General features: G+C 41.6%; 2 protein-coding genes across 2 annotated transcripts in view; one reads left to right on the plus strand and one right to left on the minus strand.

Annotated features, from left to right (window-relative positions):
• The window catches only part of LOC109074372 (cyclin-dependent kinase 14-like), a 190,540-nt gene that overhangs the window by 73,486 nt on the left and 101,083 nt on the right, over positions 1 to 15,971 (minus strand).
• On the plus strand, positions 6,334 to 9,035 carry LOC109074380 (tripartite motif-containing protein 16-like). The gene is given in 6 exon segments (XM_042773284.1): positions 6,334 to 6,987; positions 7,199 to 7,280; positions 7,342 to 7,610; positions 7,940 to 8,099; positions 8,240 to 8,287; positions 8,515 to 9,035. Coding segments are annotated over 6 exon segments (1,653 nt in total). The 5' UTR covers positions 6,334 to 6,414.

Consider the following 15,971-nt stretch of genomic DNA (forward strand, 5'->3'; position numbering starts at 1 on the left):
GCCACTTCCAGGCCCAGGGAAATGTGCTCATATGTGGAGACATGAACGCAAGAACAGGACTACAGCCAGATTTCTCCGACACACAAGGGAGTTAATATATTAACAGTAAACTGTCCTGTGTAATTTTTCTCACTTCCACCAGAATAACCATGACCATATCGTCAATGAGAGTGGGAAAGATCTTCTCCAGCTCTGACAAAGTCTGGGTCTGTACACTAGAGCAGTACACTTCTCAATTCCAGTCCTCGCGCCCCCCATTTTGTATGTTTCTCTTTTCACTTCAGATGTTTGTTCTATTCAAACTTAAGTGCCCTGCAAAGTGGACATCACAGGATATTCCGCCATGATTCCAGTTTGAAGCGAAGATATATGTTCCGTTCAAAGGGCACTGAAGTGTGTGTGACGTGAATTTAAATTGTATTTATTTATAGAGGTATATTATGTCCCACTTCACACTTCTCTAGTAAGTTTCATCTGTGTGTGAAGATGTTGCAGGCAGCGGCGCAGCGCAAATCCATGAATAAATGTTTCGAAGTGAAGTAAACTTCAGCAGATTTGCTGTGCTCAGGGAGTAGGGTGCAATGAACACTGTGTAGAGACCATGTCAGTTGGAACACAGTTCATGCACCGAGCTCACTTCTAACGAGCTGATTATCTGAATCAGGTGTGTTACAAAGAGTGACATGCAAAATATGCAGAGCTGGGGGGCGCGAGGACTGAAAAAAAAAAACAAAACAAAAAAAACGTACAGATCACAGCATGCCCACTTTAGTTAAATAAAAATCCAAAATGTATTTTTTTTATTTTATTGAACAGCACAGTATATGTCCGCCAGTCACAGTATGAGGGACAGTGAGTGAACCAAATTTAGTCTGTCTCCAGAGCTATTCATTAATGCTCTTTCATATTGAATTTTTATTACTTGTGAATTTATTCTGTTCTTTAATTCCACCATTATATATTTTTGCATTTCAATTAGTTTTTTTTCTATTCTTTCTTTCTTTATGTTCTTTTGCATTACTCTAATTTTGCACTGTTTTGATTGTATGCAGCAACACTGCAATGCTTTGACAACACAAATGTACAAATGTTTGTCATGCCAATAAAGCACCTAATACTGAAATTGAAAACTGAGAGTGTGTGTGTGAATGTGAGCATATCTGTGTGTGTGAAGACTGAAGCCAACTGAAAGACTGAAAAAAAAACAGATCCATCAGTGTGATCGTTCCCCATTCCTAGTCCATTAATTAGAGTCACTTTCCCACTCTGTAAGAGTTTAGTTTTGATCTGTATTAAACACACCCAATCCAGAAGAGTCAACCCACAGTCAAGGTCTTTGCATTCAACTGTCTTTGCATTAACTGCCAGGTGTATCAAAACTAAACTCTCCAGTAGTGTAAATTTGGTTAATGAAAACTATGACAAAAAATGTTCGTCAACGAGGTATTTTCCCCTGACGGAAACGAGACGATGACGAGATGATAATAAGGTCATTAAATGATAACTAAGACTAATTGAACATGCAATACTGTTGATGAAAAAAGATGAGACTAAAATGTAGTTAAAAGAACAAAAACTTTAGCAAAACCTTTTTATTTTTGTTGAAAAAAGTGGAGCCAAAACATTTCAGACTGCTGTACAAGACTGTCCATGTTTGCAGTTGCCAGATATCAAGAGCTCAAATCCCCCAATCAGAGCTTTTCTGTTAAATGGATATGTATGTTCCTCTGCTCAGCTTTTTGCTTTATGCAATCTGGCAACCATTCACACCACCTCTCTCTGCGTGGTGTGTCGTGATCTCAAAACACCGACATACAGTACTGTACAAGTAAGCTGGAGTTCAGCGATCTCCATTTGAGGAATTCTGCTTAAATGAAAGAGTCATTCAGCCAGTCTGTGTTCTGTCATGGATCTCGACTGTATTGTTTGCGATAGTGGTTGCTGATTGTAACGTTACTTACGCAACTTCTGTGCAGCAATAAGTCTTTTAGTTATATTTGAGAGTAGGTTTTTGTTACACCAATTTTCATAAAGTATTTAGTGCTAGTGTATATCTGAAGTCTTTGGTGTTTATTTAGCCTCTAATTGATATCCTGTTACAAATCTGTACACTAACATTAGATGAGGTAAAATAAACCATGCATACGAGTCGATATTCTACTGATTTGTGCTTATTGGTGAAAGAGAAACTTCTGATGAAATGTAAAAAGAAATTTCCTAAGTGACAACAATCATTGCAATTAAAATTGAGCAAAATAATATATGTTTTCATCATTTTAACCATTATACAGTAAATATGACAAAAATGTGTAAGTTTCCACTGAATAAAACTAGACTAAAATTCTCTGATATCTAGTCAATTTGACTAAAACTAAAACAGGAAAAGTTGACTAAATATGCTAAAAATTAAAAGCATACAAACAACCTTTTAACACAAACCTCAATGTTTATGTACTGAACTCTCTTTGTTTGCAAGTGTCAATGTTTATGAATAGATTAAATGAAACGGGACAAAATTAATCTTGACAAACTATTTATCATTATAAAGATCTAAGCCCCAAGCATCAACGACAGATCGCTGTTTTTCAATGGAAAGCTTATAAAAAATGTATTTACTAAATTTGTGCAAGCAGTACACATCAAAACATGAATAAATAAAACGCAGTACATACCAGATTTTTCGTAATAACGAGTCATAACCACATCCACAGCTGTAAATCCCAGTTTAGTTAGAAAGGTAAGGGTCCACTTAACGACATCTCATAGAGCACGTTTAGTCCAACGAAGCAATAACGTTGTAATATGGATGATAATTCCTTTGTTTACATTTCAGCTCTTCAGGGACAGAATTGTTTGTGTCCGTTATGGAATAACTCACGCTCAGAAAACTGCGTCTTTGTAGTAAAAAACAGCATGGTTTTGTAGCGTATAGTGTCACAAACAGAATAAGATGATCCACAAAAAAAAAAGTCAAAGATAGGTGGAAGATTGTTTATTTGACTTCTGGTGCTCTCTCGTGACGGCTTGTGACGCGCGCTGACACACCTGTCATCTGATGGAGGCTAACTTAGCGATCTGCTTTTTCTTTTTTTTTTCAACATTTCTCATATATGTGTGAGTGTGTTTTATGGGGAATGTGCCTGTATCTGCATGATTACCATCTGTTTGAGAGCAAATCAACTCGCTATTACTGTGTAATCACAGCTATCAATGTGAACGCGTCTATATGAATAGAGTGTGATTATTGACTTTAAGGCGCATTTGTATGATTACCATCTCTATAACTGGCCATCAGCACGTCAACACGTGATAATTGACTATATGAATAGAAAACTTTGTAAATGCTGCATTTCTAGCAATCTCAGGATGTACTGTAATTGGCATGCATAGTTAAATCTTTTTTATTTTTCTTATTTATTTTTTTACTCAAATTATTCTTATTGTATTTTTCTAGTACTCAAATAAATCACTTATATGATGTTTAAGTTTCTGTCTATTGTTTTATAATTGAAAAACTATGCAGTGGTATGTTTAATGACTAAAATAGTTTGTAGAACCCTTCAGAATCAGAATCAGAATGAGCTTTTGTATGACAATTGTATGGCAGGTATATTACAATGAGCGGTTGTGTATGTACAGGTATATTATGTGCAAAAAAAATTAAGGTACACTAAGTATGTGTGTTAGATAAATAAGTGTATGTGTATGTAAATATAAATAGTGTAGTGTGTTCCACAGTTATTATCAAGTGTTCATTAGATGAATTGCCTGAGGGAAGAAACTGTTCCTGTGTCTGGTCGTTCTGGTGCTCAGTGCACTGTAGCGTCGACCAGATGGAGTATGCTGGCTGTGAAAGTTCCATAGATGTTATTTTTCCATATTTATTTTACCAGCCTTTTTGCTCATTCTGGATAAGTACAGTTCTTGAATAGAAGGGAGGGTTTTACCGATGATTCTCTCAGCAGTCCGGACTACCCTCTGTAGTCTTCTGAGGTCAGATTTAGAAGCTGAGCTGAACCAGACAGTTACTGAAGTGCAGAGGATGGATTCAATGATGGTGGAGTAGAACTGTTTCAGCAGTTCTTGTGGTAAGTTGAATTTCCTCAGCTGGCGAAGGAAGTACAACCTCTGCTGGGCCTTTTTCACAATGGAGTCAATGTGAATGCCGCACTTCAGGTCCTGAGAGATGGTGGTTCCCAGGAACCTGAGTGACTCCACTGCTGTCACAGTGCTGTTCATGATGGTGAGTGGGGGGAGAGCAGGGCGTTTCTCCTGAAATCCACGATCATCTCCACTGTTTTGAGCGTGTTAAGCTCCAGGTTGTTGAGAGTGCACCATACAGCCAGCTCTTTAACCTCCTGTCTGTAAGCAGACTCGTCACTGTCCTGAATGAGGCCGATGAGTGTGGTGTCGTCTGCAAACTTCAGGAGCTTGACAGAGGGGTCCTTAGACGTGCAATCATTAGTGTACAGGGAGAAGAGCAGTGGGGAGAGAACCCAGCCCTGGGGAGCTCCGGTGCTGATTGTACGGGTGCTGGATGTGTATTTTCCCAGCCTCACTAGCTGCTGTCTGTCTGTGAGGAAGCTGTTGATCCACTGACAGACGGAGGTGGACACGGAGAGCTGAGTTAGTTTGGGCAGGAGAAGGTTTGGGATGATAGTGTTAAAGGCCGAGCTGAAGTCCACAAACAGGATCCTCCCATAAGTCCCCGGTCTGTCTAGGTGTTGCAGAACATAATGCAGTCCAATGTTTACTGCATCATCCACGGACCTGTTTGCTTGGTAAACAAACTGCAGGGGGTCCAGTAAGGGTCCAGTGATGTCCTTCAGGTAAGCCAGAACCAGTTTTTCAAATGACTTCATGACGACAGACGTTAGAGCCACAGGTCTGTAGTCATTAAGTCCTGTTATCTTGGGTTTCTTTGGAACGGGGATAATGGTGGAGCTTTTGAAGCAGGGAGGCACTTCACACAACTCCAGAGATCTGTTGAATATCTGTGAAAAGATGGGGGCCAATTGGTCAGCACAGGTTCTCAGACAGGCTGGTGTAACACCATCTGGGCCTGGTGCTTTTCTTATTTTGTTCTTCCTGAAGACCTGGCGCACATCGTTTTCACTAATTTGAAGTGCAGGAGGGGGGGAGAGGGGGATTGCAGGAGGTGTTAATGGTTGTGTAGAGAGATGATCAGAATGGGTGTGGGGTGTTTCAAATCAACAATAAAACTCATTCCAACTTTTTAGAGTAGGTCCTTTTAGCCGCTCTAATCTCTTTGTTCAGTGTGTTTCTGGCCTGATTATACAATACTCTGTCCCCATTTCTGTAGGCATCCTCTTTGGCCCGATGAAGATGTCTGAGTTTTGCTGTAAACCATGGCTTATCGTTGTTGAATGTTAAATAAGTCCTGGTAGGAATACATATATCCTCACAAAAACTAATATAGGATGTTACAGTCTCTTTGAGTTCGTCCAGATCGGTGGTAGCAGCTTCAAAAACACTCCAATCAGTGAGGTCAAAACAAGCTTGTAAATCCTGCTCTGTTTTGTTGGTCCATCTCTTTACAGTCTTTACTACAGGTTTAGCAGATTTAAGTTTCTGCCTGTAGGTTGGTATAAGATGAACCAGACAGTGATCAGACAGTCCCAAAGCTGCTTGTGGAACAGAGTGATATGGATCCTTTACTGTGGTGTAACAGTGATCGAGTATGTTACTGTCTCTTGTGGGACATGTAACGTGCTGACACGCTATTGGTGTTTTGAAAACAGTTGGTAAACATTTTTTATATTTGGGGGGTGGGGGGGACTAGACATAGTCTCAGAAAAATGGTTGCATGATTCACATTTTTCATGGTAACTTCTTCAGATTTGAAATAGAAACTCATGAGACATGTGACTTTCAACCCATCACTTTTCTAGATTGCTCTAGGACTGATTTCATGTATTTATATATATATATAAAAAATAATAATAATTCAGTGTGGTACAATTTTTTTTCAAAGCACTTCAGTGTCACTTTTAATAACTTTTAATATTTTTGACCATTATCAACTCTGGTTGATAAAAAAGTAAAGTCCAAAGGGTCTTCTTTCCAAAGACATTATGTGTGTAACAAACATAAGTAAGGAACTGTTGCAATTTTAAATTAGGTATGGGTACTTTCAGCTGTGAGTCCCATAATGGGGGGTCTGGTTAACAGGTTAACACAGGACTCAGACTAAGACTAAATTAAAAATAGCTGACAAAATTAACACTACTCTCTAGGATCAGGAACCTGCTTTACAGACTCGCTGACACACCTTTTCTACACACGTCACTCAAACACAGAACCAGGAAACAGGAATCACATGAGTTTGGGGAAAGAGAAACTTAAGTGTAGTTGAGCTGTTGCGTGTTTGTGTCTCTGTATTCAAGCAGTAAAATGGCAGGAGCCAGAGTTTTTCAGGATGAGTTCATGTGTCCAGTGTGTCTGGATGTCCTGAAGGATCCAGTGACCATCCAATGTGGACACAGTTACTGTAAGAGCTGTATTACAGACTGCTGGGATCAGGAGGATCAGATGGGAGTCTACAGCTGCCCTCAGTGCAGACATACCTTCAGTCCAAGACCTGCTTTAGCTAGAAACACCATGCTGGCTGAAGTGACAGAGAAACTGAAGAAGAGGAAACGTCCTGCTGACTGTGACGCTGGAGCTGGAGATGTGCAGTGTGACGTCTGTACTGGAAGAAAATACAAAGCCATCAAGTCCTGTCTGATGTGTCTGAACTCTTACTGTCAGAGTCACCTCGGACAACATGAGAGTTTGTTTAGAGGAAAGAGACACAATTTGACTGAAGCCACTGGACGACTGCAGGAGATGATCTGCCAGAAACATGAGAAGCTCCTCGAGGTTTTCTGTCGCACTGATCAGAAATGTATATGTGTGCTGTGTACGATGGATGAACATAAAAACCATGACACTGTATCAGCTGCAGCACAGAGGACAGAGAAACAGGTATTTAAAACTAGACACTGATGAAATATTGCTGCCATTCCTTATGCTTTATCATAATTAATGTATGATGATTGTAACCGATCATCACTTCTGGAGTTTGACCCTACAGCCATTGTTTATCAGTTCTACGTTTACTGGATTCATCTCTTCTCATGATGATTAAGTGCCAGTAGTTTTCTGTGAGATTCACTATCATCTGTTTGTCCTGCAGAAGCAGCTGAAGGAGACGCAGAAGACGCTCCAGCAGAGAATCCAGCAGAGAGAGAAAGATCTCCAGCAGCTGAGAGAGACCTGTGGAGTCTCATAAGGTGAGTCTGGAGAAGAAGAGAAGTTTTTGTCTCCGTCTCAGTTCAGACTCACTGAAGCTGGATCACTGTGTGTCCTAACAGCGCTCTGCACAGACAGCAGTGGAGGACAGTGAGAGGATCTTTACTGAGCTCATCCGCTCCATTAAGAGAAGCCACTCTGAGCTGATACGACTGATCAGAGATCAGGAAAAGATTGCAGTGAGTCCAGCTGAAGAACGACTGGAGCGACTGGAGCAGGAGATCAATGATCTGAGGAGGAGAGACGCTGAGCTGGAGCAGCTTTCACACACACAGGATCACATCCAGTTCCTGCAGGTAACACAGATCTAGAAGCTCTAGTCCAGAAACATTCATTTCATTCCTTGTGCTAAACAGGCAAACATAAACAAGATGTGTGGGTGGTGAATTTATGATTGGTTTTACTTGGAAATCATGTATAGTTTTATTTTAAGTGTAAAATACTAGAATCTGTAGCTCTAATCTGAGATAATGAATATGAGAATGAAGCTGATGCTGTGAAAGTGCTGGATTGAGGTGAGTTACTAAAGATCAGTCGAGTCAACAAGAGCCGCACAAATCTGATGTTCCTGCAGGTTATTGAGTGAAGTGTGGAGCTGATGAGTTTTGATTTCTGTTTTCTGTAGAGTTTCCAGTCTCTCTCAGAACCTACTGAATCTACAGACGTAAATGATGGTCCCTTCCCTCCTCTCGTCTCTTTTGATGGTCTAAGAGAATTGTTCCATCAGCTGAGAGACAAACTGGAGGATTTCTGCAAAGAGGAGCTCAAGAAGATCTCAGACAGAGGTAAAGTCCTGGAGATTCATCTGCTCTCAGAAACCAGTCCATCATCATCTCATATCACGGAGAACATCATATTAGAAATGTCTTAGAAATAGATACAGGATCATGAAAATCACACTGTTCATGTCTGTTGATTTCCACAGTCACATTCACCAACATTGTTCCCAGAACCAGGAAGGACTTCCTACAATGTAAGTCGGTAAAAAAACAAGCAGAAAAACTCTCTGAGTGTGTTCATGTTCTTCCTGTAGAAAGAGAAAGAAGAGTTTTATAACTGATGATGTAAATGATGATTTGCACAGATATCTGTTCATCTGTACTGAGACACTGATGATACACTGAACATGAAGAGTTCAGCTACATGAAAAGATCAAACAGATTCATAATTCCTAATTCTGATGTGTTTTATCTCCATCAGATTCCCGTCAGCTCACTCTGGATCTGAACACAGTGAATAATTACCTCCGTCTGTCTGAGAGAAACAGAGTGATTACTGGCACTAAAACTGTCCAGTCGTATTCTGATCATCCAGACAGATTTAAAGTGTATCGTCAGGTGTTGTGTAGAGAGAGTGTGTGTGGACGCTGTTACTGGGAGCTGGAGTGGAGTGGAGAAGAAGTGTCTATATCAGTGTCATATAAGAGCATCAGCAGGAAGGGACGGGGTTATGAGTGTTTGTTTGGATTTAATGATCAGTCCTGGAGTTTGATCTGCACTCCCTCCAGATACTCATTCTGGAAAAATAAGATACAGACCATTCTCCCTGTAAAGTCCATCAGCAGTAGAATAGGAGTGTATGTGGATCACAGTGCAGGAACTCTGTCCTTCTACAGCGTCTCTGACACAATGAGCCTCATCCACACAGTCCAGACCACATTCACTCAGCCGCTCTATCCTGGGTTTCAAGTTTATCTTGGATCATCAGTGAAACTGTGTTGAATCAGAATAGATTGTAGAGAGATTCTACCCATAATGCTTTGAGCTGCATGATAAGTCAGTAACACTGAGATGTTATAGAGTCTCTTCTTTTCTCTTCTTGACATTAATACTGCAGCTGAACTTCGGTCATTGAAATAATGTCAGAATAAATGTGTGTAAGAAATCCTCATACCGACAGTAAGATCAGTGTATGTGAGTCCTGCTGAGTGACTATGTGTCTCTGTGCTTTTCTCAACCTCTGTTTATGTTGATTTAGTTTTTAATGTAGTGTCCATCAATCATTTCTATTACTATCATAATTACCTTTCAATTCATATGATCACAGTCAATAAATCATTTTCATTATTCACCTCATGGAGCTCCGGCCCTTTCCAGTGTTTTGTGTTCTTGTGTCACGAGTCGCTGTTTTTGTTGTCATTTATTTAATTATTAACTGTGAAATTTGTTTTTATTTTTAGGTTACAGATTGTAACTAATATCATCTATTATTCTATTATAGATCAGTGGTTAAAATTTGTAAATTGTGTGTGTACGTGTGCATGTGTGTGTGCTTCTGAAGATTTGATTTACGTCCTTCTTTCAGTGTGCGTCTGATCACAGAGTACAGTAACAATCATTCAAGCGCTGCAGGACGATACAGACTCAACGTTTAGTGTCACTAGAAGCACTAGTAGTGATGACTGACTTCACACTGTTACACAGTAAACAGCACTATTAAAGTGAGCTCACAGTCTGTCCAGCAGGGGGCAGTGTTGAATTATGTTCAGATTGATTTTTTAGAATACTCTCTGACCCCAGCTTTGGAACACCCTTACACACCATTATAAACACCAGCACCAATGACCTGAGAGCACAGCAGGAGAGAGTTGGGCGGCTGGTCTGCAGAGTTGCAGAGAAAGCAACAGAGACCTGTCCCAATGCAAAGATCACCATATCTACTCTCCTACATTCACCCAGAAACCATCCACAGAGACAACGCTGACATCTCTAGAGGATGTGCTCTCCTGCCGAAGGAGCACCTAGCTCACCATACCAGCATCAGGACAGGAGACCTCTGTGACCATATACACATAAAAACTACAAAGACAATTTGTTTACAAAAACACTGAAAGACACTGCATGGGCCAGACAGACCACCTCAACACAAACACCAAGCAGAAACACTCCGTTTCACCACATGAACACATGAAACACCCTGCATTTGGACATCACTGGGGACCCACACGAAACACTACCTGAGAGCCCCTCTTACACCAGAGACCCCTGACCACATCAGGACACTACCAAAAACCCCAGACTGAACCAGGACACCCACAGAGACAACCACCTAGAGCAGATCACCACCAAAGACCCCCACAATCAAAGAGAGCCCACCCCAGTCAGATGAACAAGACCAAGAAGGATCCACGAGACCCAGCAACCAACCCACCCAATGCTGAAAACACATCCAGCTCAGCACCACTTCCACGATCTAAAAGCTATGCCCAGAACCTCAAAGGACAGCAAACTCTCTGGAGATGGGAAGATCAGAGAGTTGCAGAGTTGTACAGCTCTAAATTCTACAAGTGCATTGACAAAGAAAAAAAATGACAAATACCACATCTGGCTTAAACTCCACAAGGAGCTACTACTGTACCAAAATGATGCAATCTTATGTATCATATACAACCCACCATCTGAGTGCCCAACTACAGTGAAGACATGTTCTACACATTGGAGAAAGAGAAAAGCCACTTCCAGGCCCAGGGAAATGTGCTCAACTGTAGAGACATGAACGCAAGAACAGGACTACAGCCAGATTTCTCAGACACACAAAGGAATTACATTTACATTACATTTAATCATTTAGCAGACACTTTTATCCAAAGCGACTTACAAATGAGAACAGTAGAAACAATCAGATCAACAAGAGAACAACAACGGTATACAAGTGCTATGACAAGTCTCAGTTAGTCTAGTACAGAACACGTAGCCAGGGTTTTTTTTTTTTTTTTAAATAAATATGATAGACGAAAAAGAAAAAGGTAAGTACTAGTATTAGTTGGTTAAGTGCAGGCGAAAAAGATGAGTCTTTAGATGTTTTTTGAAAATGAGTAAAGACTCAGCTGTTCGAATTGAGATCGGGAGGTCATTCCACCACCTGGGCGCAGTCCAGGAAAAAGTCCGTGAGAGTGATTTTGAACCTCTTTGGGATGGCACCACAAGGCGTCGTTCACTTGCAGGCCGCAAACTTCTGGAGGGCGCATAAGATTGAACTAATGAGCTTAGGTATGTTGGCGCCATGCCAGTGGTCGTCTTGTAGGCAAGCATCAGTACCTTGAATTTAATGCTGGTAGCCAGTGTAACCTGATGAGGAGAGGAGTAACATAAGCTGTTTTTGGCTCATTGAAGACAACCCTCGCTGCTGCATTCTGAATCAGTTGTAGAGGCTTGATAGTACATGCAGGAAGGCCTGCCAGGAGAGCATTACAATAGTCCAGTCTGGAGAGAACAAGAGCTTAGACAAGAAGTTGGGTGGCTTGCTCTGACAGGAATGGTCTAATCTTCCTAATGTTGTATAAGGCAAATCTGCAGGACCGTGTCGTTGTAGCAATATGGTCGGTGAAGCTTAACTGATCATCCATCACAACTCCTAGGTTTCTGGCTGTCCTGAAAGGAGTTATGGTTGATGAACCCAGCTGTACAGAGAAGTTGTGATGAAACGATGGGTTAGCTGGAACCACCAGCAGTTCAGTCTTAGTAAGGTTAAGCTGAAGGTGATGGTCATTCATCCAGCTAGAAATGTCAGGCTGAAATGCAAGCAACTACTGTCGGGTCATCTGGTTGGAATGAGAAGTAGAGTTGAGTGTCATCAGCGTAGCAGTGATAGGAAAAGCCATGCTTCTGAATGACAGATCCTAATGACGTCATGTAGATGGAGAAGAGAAGTGGTCCAAGTACTGAGCCTTGGAAACCCCAGTAGCAAGTTGTTGTGACTTAGAAACTTCACCCCTCCAAGACACCATGAAGAATCTATCAGAAAGGTAGGAGTTAAGCCACTGGAGTGCAGTTCCAGAGATGCCCATCCTTTCTGAGGGTGGATAGGAGAATTTGGTGATTAACGGTGTCAAAAGCAGCAGACAGGTCCAGCAAAATGAGTACTGAGGATTTTGAAGCTGCTCTTGCCAGTCGCAGGGCTTCAGTAACCGAGAGCATGGCAGTCTCAGTTGAGTGGCCACTTTTGAAGCCAGATTGGTTGCTGTCCAGGAGGTTGTTCTGTACAAGAAACATAGAGAGCTGGTTGAACACAGATCGTTCAAGTGTCTTTGCAATGAATGGAAGAAGGGATACCGGTCTGTAGTTTTCTAGAAGTGCTGGATTTAGAGATGGTTTCTTCAGCAGTGGGCTTACCCGAGCCTGCTTAAATGCTGAGGGAAATGTTCCAGAGTGAAGAGAGGAGTTGATAATGTGAGTAAGTGAAGGTATAACTGAAGAAGAAATCGCTTCGAAGAAGGTGAGTGGGGATCGGATCAAGTGGGCAAGTAGTAGGATGACTGGACAGGATAAGTTTGGAAACGTCCGTCTCTGAGAGTGGAGAGAAGGAGGCGAGAGAGTGTGCATTAGTCGTTGTGAAGTTATCCTCAGTCTGCGGTGTGGAGAATTGGTCGCTGATGGTTCTTGTCTTATTTGTGAAGAAAACTGCAAAGTCATCAGCTGTAAGAGTCGATGGAGGAGGAGGAGGAGGCGGATTAAGAAGAGAAGAGAAGGTTTTGAAGAGTGTCCGAGCGTCACAACAGTTGTTAATTTTGTCTTGGTAGTATGATGTTTTAGCAGTGAAGACATTTGCAGAGAAGGAAGAGAGACTGATAGACACTGAGGTCAGTAGAGTTTCTTGATTTATGCCATTTCCTCTCTGCAGCCCTGAGTTTAGAGCGACGTTCACGGAGAACATCGGACAGCCAGGGGGCAGATGGGGTGGAGCGTGCTGGTCTAGACGACAGTGGGCAAAAGTTGTCCAAGCAAGAGGTTAGAGTGGAGCAAAAAGTGTCCAGAGCTAAAAACTGTGAGAGTGAAGGAAGTGAGGATGAAACCACAGAGGATAGGCGAGATGGAGAGAGTGAGCGTAGGTTCCGTCGAAAGGTGACCTGTGTTGGAGCGTGTGCTGCTTCAGGAGTAAGTGCTAGGTTAGCAGTAATGAGGAAGTGGTCTGAGGTGTGCAGTGGAGCAACTAAAGAGTTGTCCACTGAGCAACAGCACGTGTAGATTAGGTCCAGTTGGTTGCCCGATTTGTGAGTCGCTGTAGTAGACACTCGCTTGAGATCAAATAAGGCGAGCAGAGTGTTGAAGTCAGCAGCCTGGGGTTTATCTAGGTGGATGTTGAAGTCACCAAGCAGTACCAGAGGAGTACCATCTTCAGGATAGTTTGATAGCAGCACGTCCAACTCCTCCAAGAAGTTTCCCAATTGACCTGGGGGGACGATAAATGACCACAAAGTGGATTTTAATAGGGTGGGTTACAGTAACAGCATGTGATTCAAATGAACCGTTACCTGTAGGTGGTGGTTGAAGATCAAATTTCCAATCTTTGATATAAAGGAGACCAGTACCTCCTCCCCTGCCAGTCGTACGAGGGGTGTGGGAACAAGTGAAATGAGTGGAGAGGGCTGCGGGAGTGGCAGTGTCTTCAGGTTTTATCCAAGTCTCAGTCAGTGCCATGAGGTTGAGACCGGAATGAGTAGCAATAGAAGAAATGAAGTCTGCTTTGTTAACAGCAGACTGGCAGTTCCAGAGACCAACTGGAATAGAGAGCGTAGTAGTAGAGGTCAGAGGTACAGGCCTTAGATTTGTCGGGCAGGCCTTCCTTCGACGTACATAGCGTGCTCTCCGAGTGTTCGTATTTGAGGACAAGCTGTACAAAAATTGAAAGGGAGAAATGCAATACTCAAGTGCCCTGTCGGTGTCCTTGCTCGGTGGAGTCGCGCAGGTAGAGTCGATGGTCTTTACACTCGTCGGTCTTCACACGAGGAGGCTTCACACGAGGGCTGCCGCGTCCGCTGCCGCGGTGACACTTACCAATTATATATTTGCCTGATTACCTGTGATTGAAGTCAGCTGGTCACGCCTCCCTATTTAGCAGACCGAAACTGTCAGTCCCGCGATAGGGCAAGCGCAAAACCAAACGCCACTTCACACGTATTTACCAGGGTAAGACACACAGTAATTAAAGCAAAGTTTCCCTAGCAACGATGATCACGCAGTAGTCTAATGAGAAAACGAGGCAAAACACTTACAAACTGCTGTCCTTATCTGTCGCTCGACTGTTTCTTCTGTATATATTAACAGTAAACTGCCCTGTATAATTGTTCTCACCTCCACCAGAGTAACCAGGATATTGTCAATGAGAGTGGGAAAGATCTTCTGCAGCTCTGACAAAGTCTGGGTCTGTACACTATCAACAGTAGTGATAGTGACACTCTAGGAAGATACAGCTTTTGCTCAACTCTTTGGAATATTACCATAGATCATATGATAAAAGACATAGATCCTTCATCTCTCAGAGCATTCGCTGTCAGAGAACTAACCCCACTGTCCAAACAGTGAAATTACTAACAAAAACATTAGCACACAGCACACAGATGGGCTGAAAACAGCACAGAGGAGTACCAGAAAGCAACCAGAATCCAAAACATACAACTGCTCACAAACTCAGGATAAGTTTTATCATCAAATTAAACATTACAACTCATTCAAACTATGAGAAACTACCCATCTTACCAGGAGAATGTGCAGACTGCTGCGATCTAGCAGCACAGTATATGTCCGCCGGTCACAGTATGAGGGACAGTGAGTGAACCAAATTTAGTCTGTCTCCAGAACTATTCATTAATGCTCTTTCATATTGTATTATTACTTGTGAATTTATTCTGTTCTTTAATGCCACCATTATATATTTTTGCATTTCAATTAGTTTTTTTCTTTTCTTTCTTTCATATTGTTTTGCATTACTCTCATTTTTGTACTGTTTTGATTGTATGCAGCAACACTGCAATGCTTTGACAACACAAATGTACAAATGTTTGTCATGCCAATAAAGCACCTAATACTGAAATTGAAAACGGAGAGAGTGTGTGTGAATGTGAGCATATCTGTGTGTGTGTTTGTGTGTGTGAAGACTGAAGCTGACATAAAAAATAAAAAAAAAAACATCAAACATTTCAATCAAGAAGTAAAAGCAAAACTAAAGAGTTTTCAGTCCTGCAGTTCAAAGTGTAGTAATTAGGATGAAGCTTTACTGTAGTTTTTAAGACTGTTGTTCTGCTTCTCTGTAACTTGTATTCTTTGAGTGTTTGTCTGAAACTGACATCTAGCAGACATTTCATTATTATGGTTCCCCATTCCTAGTCCAGAAGAGTCACTTTCCCACAGAGTTTAGTTTGATCTGTATTAAACAGACCTGATTCAACTAGTCAAGGTCTTTGCATTAACTGCCAGGTGTATCAAAACTAAACTCTCCAGTAGTGTTAATTTCGCTAACGAAAACTATGACGAAAAATGTTCGTCAACGAGGTATTTTCCCCTGACGAAAACGAGACGATGACAAGATGATAATAAGGTCATTAAACGATAACTAAGACTAATTGAACATGCAATACTGTTGACGAATTTGTTAAAAGAACAAAAACTTTACCAAAACCTTTTTATTTTTGTTGAAAAAAGTGGAGCCAAAACATTTCAGACTGCTGTACAAGACTCTATTATGCGAGTGTCCATGTTTGCAGTTGCCAGATTTCAAGAGCTCAGATCCCCCAATCAGACCTTTTCTGTTAAATGGATATGTATGTTCCTCTGCTCAGCTTTTTGCTTTATGCAATCTGGCAACCATTCACAACAGCTCTCTCTGGGTGGTGTGTCGTGATCTCAAAACACCGACATACAGTACTGTACAAGTAAGCTGGA

This window comes from Cyprinus carpio, chromosome A16 (genome assembly GCF_018340385.1).
Source record: "Cyprinus carpio isolate SPL01 chromosome A16, ASM1834038v1, whole genome shotgun sequence".
Taxonomy (NCBI): Eukaryota; Metazoa; Chordata; class Actinopteri; order Cypriniformes; family Cyprinidae; genus Cyprinus; species Cyprinus carpio.